General features: G+C 33.7%; 1 protein-coding gene across 1 annotated transcript; it reads right to left on the reverse strand.

Moving 5' to 3' along the window:
• Positions 1-10,340: 10,340 nt before the first annotated feature.
• LOC124435158 (peroxisomal and mitochondrial division factor 1-like) lies at positions 10,341-10,778 on the reverse strand. Its single transcript, XM_046985108.1, has one exon. It carries the CDS (start codon positions 10,776-10,778, stop codon positions 10,341-10,343), a length of 438 nt encoding a protein of 145 aa, XP_046841064.1.
• Between the last annotated feature and the right edge of the window lie 4,980 nt (positions 10,779-15,758).

The following is a 15,758-nucleotide window of genomic DNA, read 5'->3' on the forward strand; positions in this document are numbered from 1 at the left end:
GGCATAGACCCCCTAGAGACCCCCATTCAAACCTCTATGAGTTAAATTAGAAATTTGGTACGACAAGTGACAGTTCATAGATAGAGAAAAGCTCAGACTTCAAACCATGCAAGTTTATTGTAACCCTTTACCCCTCTCCACATCAGTGCCAGCAAATTCATTTTTTAAGAAAAAACTCAAAATTTTTTTCTGCCAGACTAAGCAAAAATTATCAGAGTAAAAATTTGCAGTTAAGGACAGCTTAATGCCATAAATGTTTATTAGGCATTTCACTTGACTATTATCTTCTGCAAGGTGTGCTATATAGCAATCACTAGTAGCATTGTATTATCAAATACAAACAGAATGTAACCAACATGTCTTATATAATTACATGAATGTTAAAATTGGTTCATGTGTCATGCTTACTGGTTGTGATAAATATCTTTTCATATGATCAAAGCTCGTTTAAATGTAAATCTGAAATAATTTAGTTTAGAAATTATAATGATCATCAGAAAAATTACCTAGTGATCATGAAAAATACTTTGCTGTTTAGCCAAATTTCAAGGTTTATCTGTATACATAGGAAAACATTTTTACTTTATCGAAAATGCTTTTCATACATCAATAGCCCTTTGGAATTTATGGCAAAAAATCTGGTATGAGCCGTAGATTAACACACCTTTACATCTCTACATAAGGTGTTCAGTTAGAAAAGGGGACAATATGTGACATGGGAGAACATTTCATGTATGTGAAATACTAAGGTTTAATACCATTCCAGTCAAATTGTCAAAATAAAAAGCTTCATGGATCAGAAGACTCAAAATCACAGGTTATAGTAAACAGCTTCTCATGTAATCAATGTTAGTTTTCTCAAATCTTAAACAATATGTAGTATAACTGTTTAATGATTGAATGATCAATGATCATAAACTGAAAAGCCCCAAACATTTGTTTATGATAAAGTAAATATAAGTATGGCGCCTTATGGCTACAGATTTTTATTCCATTGAAATATATTTGCAGGAATGTAGGATTTTGTTGCCATATAACGGTCACGATTCCCCAAGCACTAAAGAAATCATAGCTAAAAGTCCTTCGGCAACAACAATTTTAGAAGCATCAATCTGCTTACCATACGCCATATTAACATAAATCGCATCACACACTCGCATAAATTGACTTTGATATATTACATTCATGCATACACTTCACTTGTCCTTTACTTACGATTTTGGATGTAAATTTCTGCTGATAAAACTCAAAACAATGTTGGCTTGCTTTTGAACATCAATGACTGAAATGTCGCTCGCGAGATCGTCTTTGCCAAGCATTTACAATTCATTCATAAATTTTCCGCCCTCTTGAAAAAATTCCCAGTTTGGAAAGCAGCATTCATGTCAATATATGAATTTGTAAAAGATTTCCATAAATTCCATTTGATTGTAGTTTAGTTTCTTACTTGTAAGAAAATGTTTTAGAAAATTACTATGAAACGATCAAACATTAAATTCAGACAGTGAGCTTGACTATGTTAGTTCAGTTGTATGTTTGTAAATGATGGTCGTCCAGGTTAATAAAGTCCTGAGAAGGACTGTTTTTGTTGTTGTTGACTGACGTTTCGACAACCTTAGCGGTAGTCCTCATTTGACTCTGAAGATGACTACCGCTAAGGTTGTCGAAACGTCAGTCAACAACAACAAAAACAGTCCTTCTCAGGACTTTATTAACCTGGACGATCATCATTTACAAACATATAACGATACTCCCGGGTTCAAACCATTTACTTTATTAGTTCAGTTGGCTATCAGTCGAAATCGGTCAAACCAATCACAGTAAGACAAAAATTTAAACGAACCAATCACACGATAGCAAGTGGACTCCCTTATAGGTCCGGCCACCCCGCTTATCGGTCGAGATTATTCCAGATCGTCCACTGATCTGGCTATTGACCAATGAAATAAGCATTTTTGGCGTTCATAGACTCCTTTATCAGTCGAGCCAGTCAAGCCACCCCGCTTATCAGTCGGTTATTCCAGGTCAATTAAAATTCAACTGATCTGGTTACCAACGAGATATTCATTGCATTAGTCATTAGTTTTCAATAATAAATAAAGCTGGATTTTTATCACGAAGTAAATGCGATAATAAAGTAAGAATAATTAATGAGTTTTTAATTAATATGAATACGTAATTTTTGAATTTCAAACATCAGTCGCGCGACGGATTTGACATACTCTAGATCCGCCCGTGGTTTCATTTTGGTGAAGATTAAGTCATCTCTAAGAATGTCATCTCTTGAAAGCATTAAAATTGAAAAAGAAACGAGGAATGCAGTGAAAGCTGGTTTCGCCGTACAGGGGTTGATTGCTAGAGGGATAGTCTGAAGATTGAAAAGTTGAGCAAATTTTCAACGTTGGTCGGGTCAATGTGATATGGGACTGCTGCATAAAGAAACAAGTTGCTCATTGAAATAGACGACAATTTCTTTATTTGTTGACATTTCCATGGCGCTGCTTATTTAACTTTTATGAGTATCTTTACATCAATTTTGCGCCATTCTTGTGAAAGATTTTTTTCAGTCTTTGACATGCAGACCTTAAATATACGACAAGCACAATTTTAGAAAAACGTACGTCATTTAGCTACTCTGTTTTTACTGATGCTAGACATTTGTCATAATTGTTTGCATATGTTGTTTACAAAAACAATGGGAATAAACAGCAGACTTCATTTTATCCATTTCTTTGAATCTAAACTTCTCTTAGGCTTTTTCAGACATTATTTGATTCTCTTCTAAGAAATATATTAACAGGATCCATGTAAGTTCATTACATAAATAACAAGTCTAATAAAAGAGAGTTTAAAATAGGCTACAGCCTTATTTTGAAATCTGCGTTTTATAACTATTCCACTTCGTGGTATCTGATACAAAGTTAAACACAACTCTATTAACAAAATTACCAATTCATCTTTCCTCTAATCAATAGCAACTGTGCGGACGGTGCTTGTGCTAGGATAGTGCAAAACGTAAACAAATTTCTTTGTATTTTCATCTGTTTATAACTATTTGTTGAATTGTGAGAAACTCTTTAGTTAAGTCAAGGTTTATAAGCTTGTATAAGCAGAACGTCCAAGTTAATAGAGTATTGAGAAGTAGCTACTGTTTTTGTTGATGTTGACTTCTGAAGAGTTTTGATGAGAATTTGTCCATTTTTGTATACTTATACTTAAACTGCAAATTGTCTAAGTCTTGTAACGATTACTGAAATCAAAAAACTGTTTTCTAATGAAATGTCACCCAATAGACGAGATTTTGTACCGACAAATCTGCAATTCAATACCTCATTCTGCATTTTTATACCGATTGTATTTATGGTATTCTTGGATTCTAACGCAAAGGCCCAACTTTTAAATTCGAAATGCTCAAATTCAAAAATTCTCAACCATAAAAATGAATCTGAACACAAAAACATCTCAATTATTGTCATCATTTGTCGGCCCCATATCACGGACACATTTTTGGCGAAACGAAATGGAAGGAAAACCACCGAACCTGGTAAAAAACGTTCCGAGCAAACAAAGAGTAGTTTCGATTTTTCAGATTTATAGACAAAACGAAAATTTTAAAAAAATTAGAATTTTTCAAGTTCTCGACGGCTAATCCATATAGTCTTATACTTTGGCTGCATCATACAGTGGTTTTGATGTGTCCATTTATTAAATTGACATTTCAAAAGAAAACAAATTTTTCAAAAAGTAAACTATTAAGGACATGCTAGTTCTCTTCTAGGAGCTTAATTGATCATTCCACATTTCCACCTTTTTTAGGCAATCTTTGAAATGGGGCAGTCAGGTCAGATTTTAACTTACTTGAAAAATGCAACCTAAGCAAGCGTTTTGTGCTTCACTGTGCTCAATATCAAAGCTTTAAAATACGAAATTTTGTACACCTAATTAAAAAATGCAACCTATGTTTATGCTGCTTGAGTCACTGTGCTCAACGTTATAGCAGTAAAATGATAAATATTGTAACGATATCTCTATGCACATGATAAAACTGTGAAGTGAATAAGGCTCCAATCCATCAAAGCAACATTTTTGATAAAGTCAAAATGTGTTCTCTTTGTTGACTTTTTGCAGCTCTCTTTAGTCTTCTTGAAACGATGTTTAGAAGTTCTTTCAATGTCATCAGGAAATCCAGTCAGCTACCATGTAGATCGAGTTTGAAGTATATTTCAGCGTAGATGCGTGTGTAATACCGATGGCCAAGTTACCAGAAGAGGTACTTTTCAGCTCAACGACAGCTTTTGATAAATTCATCACGTCATACTTGCCAACTCCATGCAGCATTTTGAAGTTATTTTATGAAAAAGACCTGATTTTTCTAAAAACTTACGAGTTTATGTTGCTTTCGTGTAGAATTAAAATTGTTTGAATCCCTAATGTTGATGTGGTAAATCTAATTCCTAACTCACCATTTCAAAGAAGTGGATAAACGTTTTTACTGTAATAATTTTGGCGATGATAACTCTGTCGAAATTTACGTCGAAGTTCCTTTGCAACATGCACTTATTGTTTAAACGTTATATTGTTAAAGCATACATAAAATTTTATTTCATGAAAGAAGCTCTGCATGGGCAGAAACATATCAGATATGGAATATAATTTTGTATATGTTTAGAAAATAAGAAACATATGAAACCGTGAAGTAAAAGAAACGAAATATCAGAGAAAAATGACTTATCCTAATAGAATGCATTTTAATCATTGATTTAGCATATGAAGTATCTTGAGTATTATGATAAAATCGATCCGGCTCTTGAGATTGATTTCCTTTAATTTGATGATATCTACGAGTAAATATTATTTCTTCCATTGCGTCACCGAGCGGAACTACGTCAAAAATTGTATTTAATGATTCTGCTTTTCTATTATACGTCTTATAGTCGGGCAACCCCTGTACGTTGTTGATACAGGGCATGCTCATCAGGGCTTTATTAACCTCATTGGAGGCATGGGGCCCACTTTATGGTGGGGGACCTTTTTTGGTTTAAACTTCATGTTGCTTAGAAAATTGCCACGTTAATAGTTGATTCATTATAAGAAAGAACTCTCCTAGACGTATTTCCGAAAATTCAGAGTTTGTAGAAAAACTCAACCAAAATACTCAAGTGCATGTGATATTCCTAGTTTTTAGAGAAAAACACAAATAATAGCTGTCAAAAAATACTTCAATAATAAACACCTCTGAGGGTCTGAAATCAGCCCACGTGTCCAAAAGAGAAGGGCAAAAACATTTGGGCCTTTTTATAACAATACAATACAGTCATCTTTATCGCCATCATATGGCGAAATATCGCCAAATGTATTCGCATTCATATGGCGAAATATCGCTTCCTTCAAGCGATCTCGCCAAGCCGGACTGACCCACTCTTCATATGAAAGCAATTTCAAAAACATTGTAAAATAATATATGAGGCAAGATATCGGCAAAGCTACCTAGCCCGGCTTAAGCGGGCTGGCCCGTCTCATATGAACAGGTCCTTAGTAGAAAAAGATTATTGTAAAATCAATACTAATCCAAGAATAAAGCTTATAATCTAACAAACATCAACTATTTGTTTGCTATGCATTGTTAGTCCACAATAGATCGGAGCAGTTGTTGTTGCTCTAAATTTTTCAGTAATCTTTTTAAAACTTACATCATCAAAGCATTTCTAAGTTAATTCTTAAGATAAGTCAAGAAGCTGGCTTGATTTTCTGAAAAGTTCAAGGCTGGCATTACCGTGAATTAAAATGTGTCTAATTTCACTTCCAATTCCTTTCAGATGATGAATGCGTCTGCTCTGATTCGTTACGCAATTTTACTGGTGGGTGGCCCCTTTTTATTGCTTTTGGTGGGTGGCCCTGGGCCCAGCCCTTAATCCGGCCCTGTATGACTTCTAGGCTAAGGCCTGAGCTCTTTAGTTATTAATTTATTGTTTGTATGTTACATTATTCAATTGAAATACATTTTCGATAAAAATATATCTGTAAGTCGTAATTGTAAATACGCTTTCTTCATTGATTGTGCTTCAAAATACCACAAAACTCACTCAATTTTAACTGACGTTTTCAAAATAGTTAAGGTATCGTTATTAGTTTTTAATAATTTTTAACAGCATGTTTGAGACTTGCAGCATATTTGCTTGCATGAAGTTTGAGAAAATAATTACAAGAAAAGCATGTTTCACAATCTTATGTTATACAAATCGAAATTGTTCGTACACCTATCAATTTTGTTTACATTTCATTATGCGGTTTTCTGAGAGAATGAAAATTACGGCATTGTAACCAGTGTAACGGGGGATTTTATAGCCATTTAAAAAGCAACTGAGTAACTTGTTTTGTAGTTTTAAGTTTAACCTACTTTAAATAGTTAATAAAGTTGCACCATGAATAATTCTTTATAGAACTCGATAAAGAACAAAAGACCTACTGTGTATGGCTATTCCTTAATTTATTTGTATACAAATTATTACAAGGGTAAATGAAGTTATTAAACTAAGCAATGTTTATATCTACGAGTAAAATTACAATTCCCGTCGTAACTAGCCATGTTTTTAAAAACATTACATCGTAAATGATGCTATAGACGGATATCAAGTGCTTTTCAGACATTAAGTTAACATAGGTTTGGTGTCTAAAATCTGCTTTAAAAAGTGTGAATATATTGTTCGAGCATGAAAGCCCAAAATATTATTGAATCAAGTTGAATTGTTCTGGCTCATTTCGTTAATGCCTTTGCATATCTGCAAACATCTGCCTAAATTCGTTATTCTCTGCCCTCAAATGGTCATTGCTTGCAGTCACTTGGTCAATTCTTGCACTGAGTTGGTTATTCTCGGTTCTCAAATTGTTCTCTCCTTGAACGATTTCTTTAAGCAATTCTGCAATCTTTGACGATTGCTCGTCTAACAATCCATTCATTTTCGGCATTTCAGGTAAAACCAAGTTATTCAATTCGGTTTTAAATTTGACATTAGAAACTTCTTTCCTGAGATTGCCCACATTGTCGACAAGACCATGTACGTGCGTTTCAATGTTTTCCATGTATCGATTGAATGACTAAACTTTATAGCTGTTTCCGTGTCTGTAAATAGTTGAAAATATTTATTAGCAATTCATGATAAATCTTAACAATCTTAAAAAGTGTTATCCTTATTGTTTATATAATTTCGTAGAAGCACTATTGCTAATACGCATTTAATATGTACGACTAGTTTTTTAAAATGGATATGTTTCGACATCTCATGATGTCATCTTTAGTATAAGTGAAATAATAAATTATCTTGGTTGTTGACATTTGGTAGTGGAAAGCAGAGAAACTTTGGATAAACGCCGAGTGAAAGACAATCTTTAAGAAACATAGCATCTAGTTCTGCTTTCCTTTGTTTGGTTTGAAGCTTTTCAAACTTCCGCATTTCTGATAGGGAGACCTTTCCTTCGTATTTTTGTGCTATGTCGTAAATAATGTTTCCATAATTTCGTAGAAGCACTATTGCTAACGCGCATTTAATATATACGACTAGTTTTTTTAAAATAGACATGTTTCGACATCTCATGATGCCATCTTCAGTATAAGTGAAATAATAAATTATGTTGGTTGTTAACATTTGACATAATACAAAACCCGATAGCACAAATTATCCTCGCGTTCGCTTACAAAACTCTCAAGCAATGAAATTAGCACCAGTTAAATGTGACATTTCTAATCTATCATCTGGTCTTACTTTTTTTAAAACAGCTAAAGTAGTTTGCGACATATTTGGGATTGAATAACTCTTAAAAATTCACAATAATTTTACATTCACGACACATTGCACTAAAGCGTAGCAAAAGACGGAGCAATGACAAAGTTGACTTACTCATCCGATCATTATTATGATAAAAGGAAAATATCTAACCTTGTTTTGTTGCCGTCCAACTTGTTCTTCTTTAATCTATCAGTGGTACTAAGAGATAGGTTCCTTATATGCTGACGCCTGATCGTTATCATCTTTATTTTTTAATTTATTATGATAGGATGAGTAAGTCATCTTCAGTATAAGTGAAGTAATAAATAACACAACGTTATTGTATTATATAAAATTAATTTGATACAAACCTTATAAAAATCTTATACAAACCTTTTTATATAAACCTTGTGTTATTTATTATTTCACTCATACTGAAGATGGCATCATGACGTGTCGAAACATGTCTATTTTAAAAAACTAGTCGTGTATATTACATACGCATTAGCAATAGGCCTTTCACAAAATTATAAAAATTTTTTATGACATCATAAACTGATGTCACAATATTTTCAGAATAAATACAATACCACGTGTTATTGGTCACGTGGCTGGAATGAAAACAATTCCACTAGCTATAATTAACCTCATTCGGCTCCATTATATCTGCATAACATGAGGCTTTGACCACAAAGATTAATTTTTGTAGTTCAAAGATTTGTCCCAAATTCTTAAAAAACACTTACTTTTTAATGTCAACCCATATTGAATTTAAAATTTCAAGATGAGTTTTTCGGTTTCGTTATGCTGTTGTCATGAAATTGAAAAGGTCAAATCTGCAAAAACAAATACAAGGATATGAAACCATGTTAACACGTTTTAAAAACGACCTTAGTGACAGTTGTGTTTACGTTGGTGATGTTTGGGTAACATAATACGTCAAAATTTTTCATCAATGTGCCGAATATTACTTTTGACTAACTGAAACATATGACAGTTTGAGTTTTTTGCTTATATGTTTGGTGTTTAAATGTGCATATATATTGGCAAAGTGCAAAAAAATGCTTGCAAACTTTTGCTTTCACTCTTGTTATTTTTAATTGTGACACATTTTATATTACATTCCGAGAAATGTTACATCAGCAATCATATAACTAAACGAACTGAACAATATCTATTATAACCTACTTACAAGGAGGTTGTAACTAAAAAATTAGCTGATTATGTACGGTGATTTATTCATGTATGTGGCTAACTTAGGAAAATAATGTTGATATAGTTCGTTCCTAACTAAGGTAATCAGCGAACTATCTCTTCGAGCAGCGACACCTTCTTTTGAGCAATTTCGAATTTTACATTGATTTGTTCTAATCCTTGTATTTTATTCTTCAATGCTTGTATTCTCTGATTCTTTTCTTCATCACTTGCTTCCAACTGACCAATTCAATAGTAGGATGCAGCGCTATAATTCAAACAGCAGCCAACTCCATCTAACATATCATTGCCATTTTCTTCTCTTATACATTTTGAATTTTAGGTTTAATCTAATTTCGTTTGTTGAGTTCACATAGAATAATGCAGTTCATGTTATACTACATAGTAATAATAAGTTAAATTACGAATATCTCAAACAACAACAAATCAGAGTATTTATTGCGTCGGATAAATGCAATAAATGTAGTCTATTTATAATAGTGTGTTTTACGTAATAAAAAAGTACGTTCCTTAAGGCCTGTTCACATGATCCAATTTTTCGGATCCGATTTTGTCGGAACCTAGAAAACGGATCGTGTGACCACATATAAAGCGAGCTTTCGACAGTTTGATCCGTCTGGCTGAAAAATCGGATGGAAATAGAACTTGCTCTATTTTCATCTGACAAGATCAAAGAAGGCCGACTAGTCCCCGACCTCTCACTGTCTATACTTTCCAAATTTCATTTAACGCAAAACATTAGATGTGAAAAAGACTTAATATAGCAAATTAAGCAAAATATTTTGATAAATGTATTGCATAACATAAATGTCTGCTCTCACATTTATAAATATCTAAACGAACATAAATATCAACAAAATTATCGGACCGTCTGAACAGCAACAAAAATCGGAACCGAAACAATCGGATCCGACACATCAGATCGTGTGAACAGGCCTTTAGAGTAACGAACTAATCAAAAATCAGCAGTATCAATTTCTAAGACATTTATTTTAATGCTAGAAATAATCAGAAATAATCAATAGATGTTTATAAAAGTTGCAAAATGACAATTGTGGATATTTTCTATTACTTTCGTTCACTGTTTGAATACATCATTGAAGTGCTTTTTATGCATGTGCAATTTTTGTATATTTAAAAATATAAACTAGCAGCAAATAACAGAGTGGTGCATTATTATTGATGCATGATAGCTATATAAGTTAAATCGAATACGTTGATGTAGTATGTCTGTGTAATTAAAGTAATAGTGTTCTCTTGGTAATTAATTTATATCGGGGTCTTTATGGATGATCTTTTGAATTTCGTTAATTTTATTGCTCAATGTCTCATTTTCCACTTCGCTCTGGGTAAAACGTCCTTTCATCTCGATATTTGTCTCTTGCAGGTCCTCAATTTGCTTTGTTTTTCCATCAACGTTCTTTCGCAGGTTCTCAATTTTCTTTTCCAAGTTCTCGATTTGTTTGTCTTTTTCCCTAATTTCCTTTTGCGGCCCTCAATTTCCTTTTGCATGCCCTCAATTTGCTTTGTTTTTTCATCATCGTTCTTTCGCAGGTCCTCATTTTGCTTTTGCAGATTCTCAATGTTTTTCAAATTTTCTTCGACTATTTTTGCGAGATGCTGTATTTCCGAAGAAGCGTCCATTTGAAGGAGCTCAGCTAATGAATCCATTAACTTCCTACCATCATCTTTTCTTTTACCCGCTTCTTCTTTCATTCTATCCAAATCTTCAGTCCGTTTGTCAAGAGTTTCATTGTTGGTGTTTACGTACTCTTCTACTGTATTAAACACAATTGCCATTGCCGTTTTGGTAACTTTTCAAACCTAAAAATAATTTCACAAAGTTTATGCAAGCCATGGCTTTAAACGATTTCTTAGGTCTTTGCTTTGCTTAAAACACAATGACTTAATTCTATTTAATTGAGACAGAAATTGCTGGCTTTTTCAGTAATGAAAATAAAAAGTAGCTAGATAAAAATGAAATTCACATATATTTTCAAAGGATTACATATTTATAAGATTGATGTGATGGCTAGTCGTTCTTCATGGAATATTTTGACGTTCTGCTTCAATTTTCAATTTAGTTAAGTGAGTCACGACACAACATGAGTCACGTCATTGTATTGTGTGTACAGGAAATGTGTGGGTGTCGATTGTGTATTTTCATTGTGAATTAGTGTGAAGTTTAAAGTTTTTTAGTTGATCGTTTGTTTGTATTGTGAATAAGTCGTTTGTAAGGTGCAGGTAATTGCTGTGATCTGATCAGGGGGGTTTGTTCCAAGTTGGTATACCAACATTCTAATGTAAGCCGTTGTCTATAGTTAGTACTATAAGTAATGCATTTTTCCGAGTCCCAGTCAATGTTGTGCTTTGTGACTCGGTGATGCTCGGCAATGTGATTAGTTTTGTCTTGTTTCTTAGTAGCTCGTTTGTGTTCAGTAAGTCTTATGTTTAAGTTCCTGCCAGTTTTCCCTATATAGGAGGCGTGGCAGTCGGAGCAGTTTATTTTTGTAAACTGCACCTTGTCGTTCGTTGGGTTGTTTTTTGTCGTTTATGTTCGTTAGTACTTGTCGTAACGTTGTGATTGGTTTATGTGCAACACGTATGTTGTATGGTCGTAAGGTACGCGAGATAGTCTCAGACGTACCTTTGATGTAAGTTATCGTTGCTGTTGTCACTGAGTTGTTCGTTTCGTTGGGTTCGTTGGGTTTGTAAGTGTTGCGTTTGATAAAGTCAGAGTTATTGTTGTTTTTGTCAAAAACACGTTTGAGATTGTGTACAGCCTCCGGTGAATCACATATGATTTGTGCACGTCTTGTTAATGTTCTGATTGTGGTGGCTTTGTGTGATGTAGGGTTGTAAGATGATTGGTCTAGTAGTCGGTCAGTATGTGTTTGCTTGCGATAAACAGTTGTTCGTAGTTTTTGATTGTCCTGTTTTACTAAACAGTCGAGATAAGGAAGAATTCTGTTTTCTTCGTCATCTTTGGTAAATTGTATGTGGCTATGGACGCCATGCGTGACCGCGCGCTCGGCGCAATGTTTTTGCACCCCTGCAATATGGCTGCGATAATCTTGAAAAGGTCTATTGGAAAACCTACATGTTTTATTATGTTTTTTTTCGAAATTTCTTTGCCTATTTGTAGAATTTTCTCCTTTATTAAAACGATCTTTCGTGAAAACAGGGACCAACATGGAGACCTGTTAGATTAAATTAAAGTCACGACACAGTATGCAATATCCATGACGCATGAAACCATAGAAATGTTATAGTGTGGTAAATAAAGGCACTTGTGGTTTAAGAAAATAATTTTAGATTATTTTTAATCTCTGCTCTCATGGAGTCAAAATTGCTTGTGCACTTTATCAGACTTTTCTGGTCAGTTTAAAGGATTTCTAAGACCAGCATTTCATCTACTTGTAAAAACTTGCATTCGTAAACTATTTTATTCCTCAAGCATTACGTCATCACATATATTGCGTAGATTCATATACGATGTTTTATTTAATTCTGAGAACACAATAGATTTAGGGGAAACTAAGAAATTTGTCCAATATTACAAGTAAAAGTTTTAATAAATCTATATTCTTTAAATGATATAATAAGAGACATTTAATTTTTCTTGAATTGTTTGGCATTCAAAACGTTGCAACACGCAACAGATAATAAGTTAAAAGCGTTTTCCTTTGTTAAGTTTGTGTATACAACAAATAACGAATATATAAGAGTTTATTACATGGCTGAGACAAATGGCACACGTTGATTGGTTTAATTTTGGTGAAGATTAAGTCCTCTCTAAGATATCTACGTTCATTACATAAATAACCAGTCTAATAGAAGAGTTTAAAATAAGCTGCAACCTTACATTCAAATCTGCATTTTATAACTATTCCATTTCGAGTTATCTGATACAAAGTTAAACTCAACAGTATTAACAAAGTTACCAATTCATCTTTCCTCTAATCAATAACAACTGTGTGCACGGAGCTTGAGCTAGGACAGTGCAAAACTTAAACAATTTTTTTGCATTCCATCTGTTTATAACAATTTGTTGAATTGTGAAAAGACTCTTTAGTGAAGTCAAGGTTCATAAGCTTGTATAAGCTGAACGTCTAGGTCAATAGAGTCCTGAGAAGTAGCTACTGTTTGTGTTGATAATGACTTCTCATAACTCAACTAACCTCCCAATGAACGTTTTAGTTACACCTCTGCTTGTAATGAGGAATAGAATTTTTCACACAGCGGAGGTTATAAATTTGGATCGAACAGTTTTACATTTTAAAACTTCCAATTGATGTTTTGAGGAAGGCATATATTTTACAAGAGAATTAAGAAGCTAAATAAGAGTTACAGCATACTATGTTCTCTGTTTGAAATTGAATTTCGCCATAGTTAAAAGTCCTTCAATGTATAATAAGAAAAATTCATATGTTGTTTGGTGTCATTGAAAGCAATTGCAGCTAGTTGCACAAAAGCAGTTGTACTTCAAGTCATAAACACTTGTAGTATAAGAGCAAGAAATTTTTGTCTTCTAACAATCGTTTAAAATAAAACAGAAACTTACAGAAGTTCCGGAAGGTTCTACTATGTGTGATTGTGCACTCCCCCTCATTCCCTAAAAATCCCCCCCCCCCGGAATTTTTAACAGACAGATAGACAGACAGACAGACAGACACAAATCGAGATTTCACCAGTATATAGGTCGCGTGGGGAAATGGGTCGAGTCATGTCAAGAATATTGTGCTGCTAAGCTAATGATGAATTTATGGGTGTTGAATAACAGAATTGTCGTGCTAGAAATCTGCTCAAAAATATGTGACTATGTCCAAAATATTGTTCAATTAAGTTGTATTGCTCTGTTTTATTTTGTTAATTTGCTTTTGCATTTCTGCATAGCTTGCCCACAGCTAGGCATTACTTTCCTTCAACTGAGCATTGCTTGCCTTTAACTGGTCATGGCTTGCTTTTAACGGCTCATGGCTTGCTTTTAACTGGTCATGGCTTGCCTTTAACTGGTCATTTTCCTTTGCCCTTAATCGGTCAAAACTTTCCTCTAGTTGTTCATTACTTTCCTTTAAATGGTCATTTTCCATTCTTAAGTTGTTCACGTCTGTTTGAAGCCTGCCAAAGTTTATGTCGACTGTTCGCAGCAATCCCGCAATTTCTGATAAGCATTCACCTACTAATTCATTCATTTGAGGTATTTCCCATAAAACAAGGTTATTGTATTCGATTTTAATTTTAACACTCTTTATACTTCTTTCTTAAGACCCAAACAACTGCTGGATAAATTAAGAACTTGAGTTTTAATGTCTTCCCTCCAATATTACTAGAGCACTTTTCGTTTCCGTGTACTTGCAAATGTTTGATAATGCTTATTATATATGGTTAGTCTTAACGACCTCAAAAATAGGAAAAATTGTATAAGCTAACAAGAAACGAAACATACGCATTTAATTATGATCTATATGATCATAAAAACGTCCTTTTTTTCTAAGTTTGTCCTGCTCAAAACGGTTAAATGTATATTGAGGTAGAAGAAATTAGTAAGTATGTTTCGGCTAACATTCTGCTTATTCTTATTAATATCAACATATCTATATCCCAGTATAGCTATTTGAGGATTCACGGTGCAAAACTAAGATAGGGCTCCCCATGCAAACCTTAAATTTCAATACTTTGTGCAGGTTTGTACGTACGAACTTTTTAGTTCTGCTGCAAGCTAGACAGTTAGCTAATAATTCTGCTTAAAAACTTTTCACATGCAAAATTTTCCATAAATGTTGGTCCTAAGATTTTCAGGTAACAATTGACTAGTATGAACATGATGTGACGATATCAAAAACAACGAAATGAACCAATCTGGTTTTGAAAAAAAATTGAGGACGTAAAATCAACAATAAAAAAATGCTTTGCAAGACTTGTCAGACACGCTTGGGATAATGTTTTTGCTAGAACCATGAAACAATTCCTTATTTTTTGTGGAGCATCATCATCAAAAGTATAAAATAACTCAGTAACGAAGAACATTTTAAAACATGCAGTATAGCGTATAGTTGTCATCAGAAGAAATAAATTCTGTAAATAAGATACGGAAATTATTTCATCATGCATTTTACACTCTTTTTCTATTTCTTTTGACGTATGATCAAATGACAGCGTTATTTCTTTACTGGGACCTTTTATGCGTTAATGTGAAATATTTCCATGTTTATTATGTGTAAAAGACCCACGAAGTTTAATTTACCGACAAGCTAACTGCTTCTTGCGCTGGAGTAAAAAAGTTACTCTCAATCTAAAACATTGAGAAAATGCTTGCTGCACCCACTTAAATGATAACCTCTGTACGCCAATACATACTAACAAAGAGCACTGTCGAGTAAGTATTATGTACTTTCTACCCTGCATCACAAGCTATTTCGTAGCCTTGTCTTCTTTCTAAAGACCATTCATAATCATTAAGACTGAGAACTCAGTATACCATGGAAAATGCAAAAAAAACTACTAATCAAAATAGTGCAAGTGCGTAGCATAAAGTTTGGCCACAGAATAGATACATAACAGAAACGCCACTCAGCGAAAAATCTGTCCCCTACTTGTACCAGTGAACTCTACAACAACGTTGTGAACTCCACAACAACGTTGTTATGGAGTTCATTGACTTGTACCCAGTTTTCTAGTGCGCATCTTTTGCGTCCGCCATTTTTCCAGCCAGATAAACTCAGAGCCCTCTATAGTATAAGAGTTGGGACATCTATTGTTATCCGTTTAGCTTACGTT

The sequence above is a fragment of the Xenia sp. Carnegie-2017 genome, unplaced genomic scaffold (assembly GCF_021976095.1).
Source record: "Xenia sp. Carnegie-2017 unplaced genomic scaffold, XeniaSp_v1 HiC_scaffold_14, whole genome shotgun sequence".
In the NCBI taxonomy this organism is placed as follows: Eukaryota; Metazoa; Cnidaria; class Anthozoa; order Malacalcyonacea; family Xeniidae; genus Xenia; species Xenia sp. Carnegie-2017.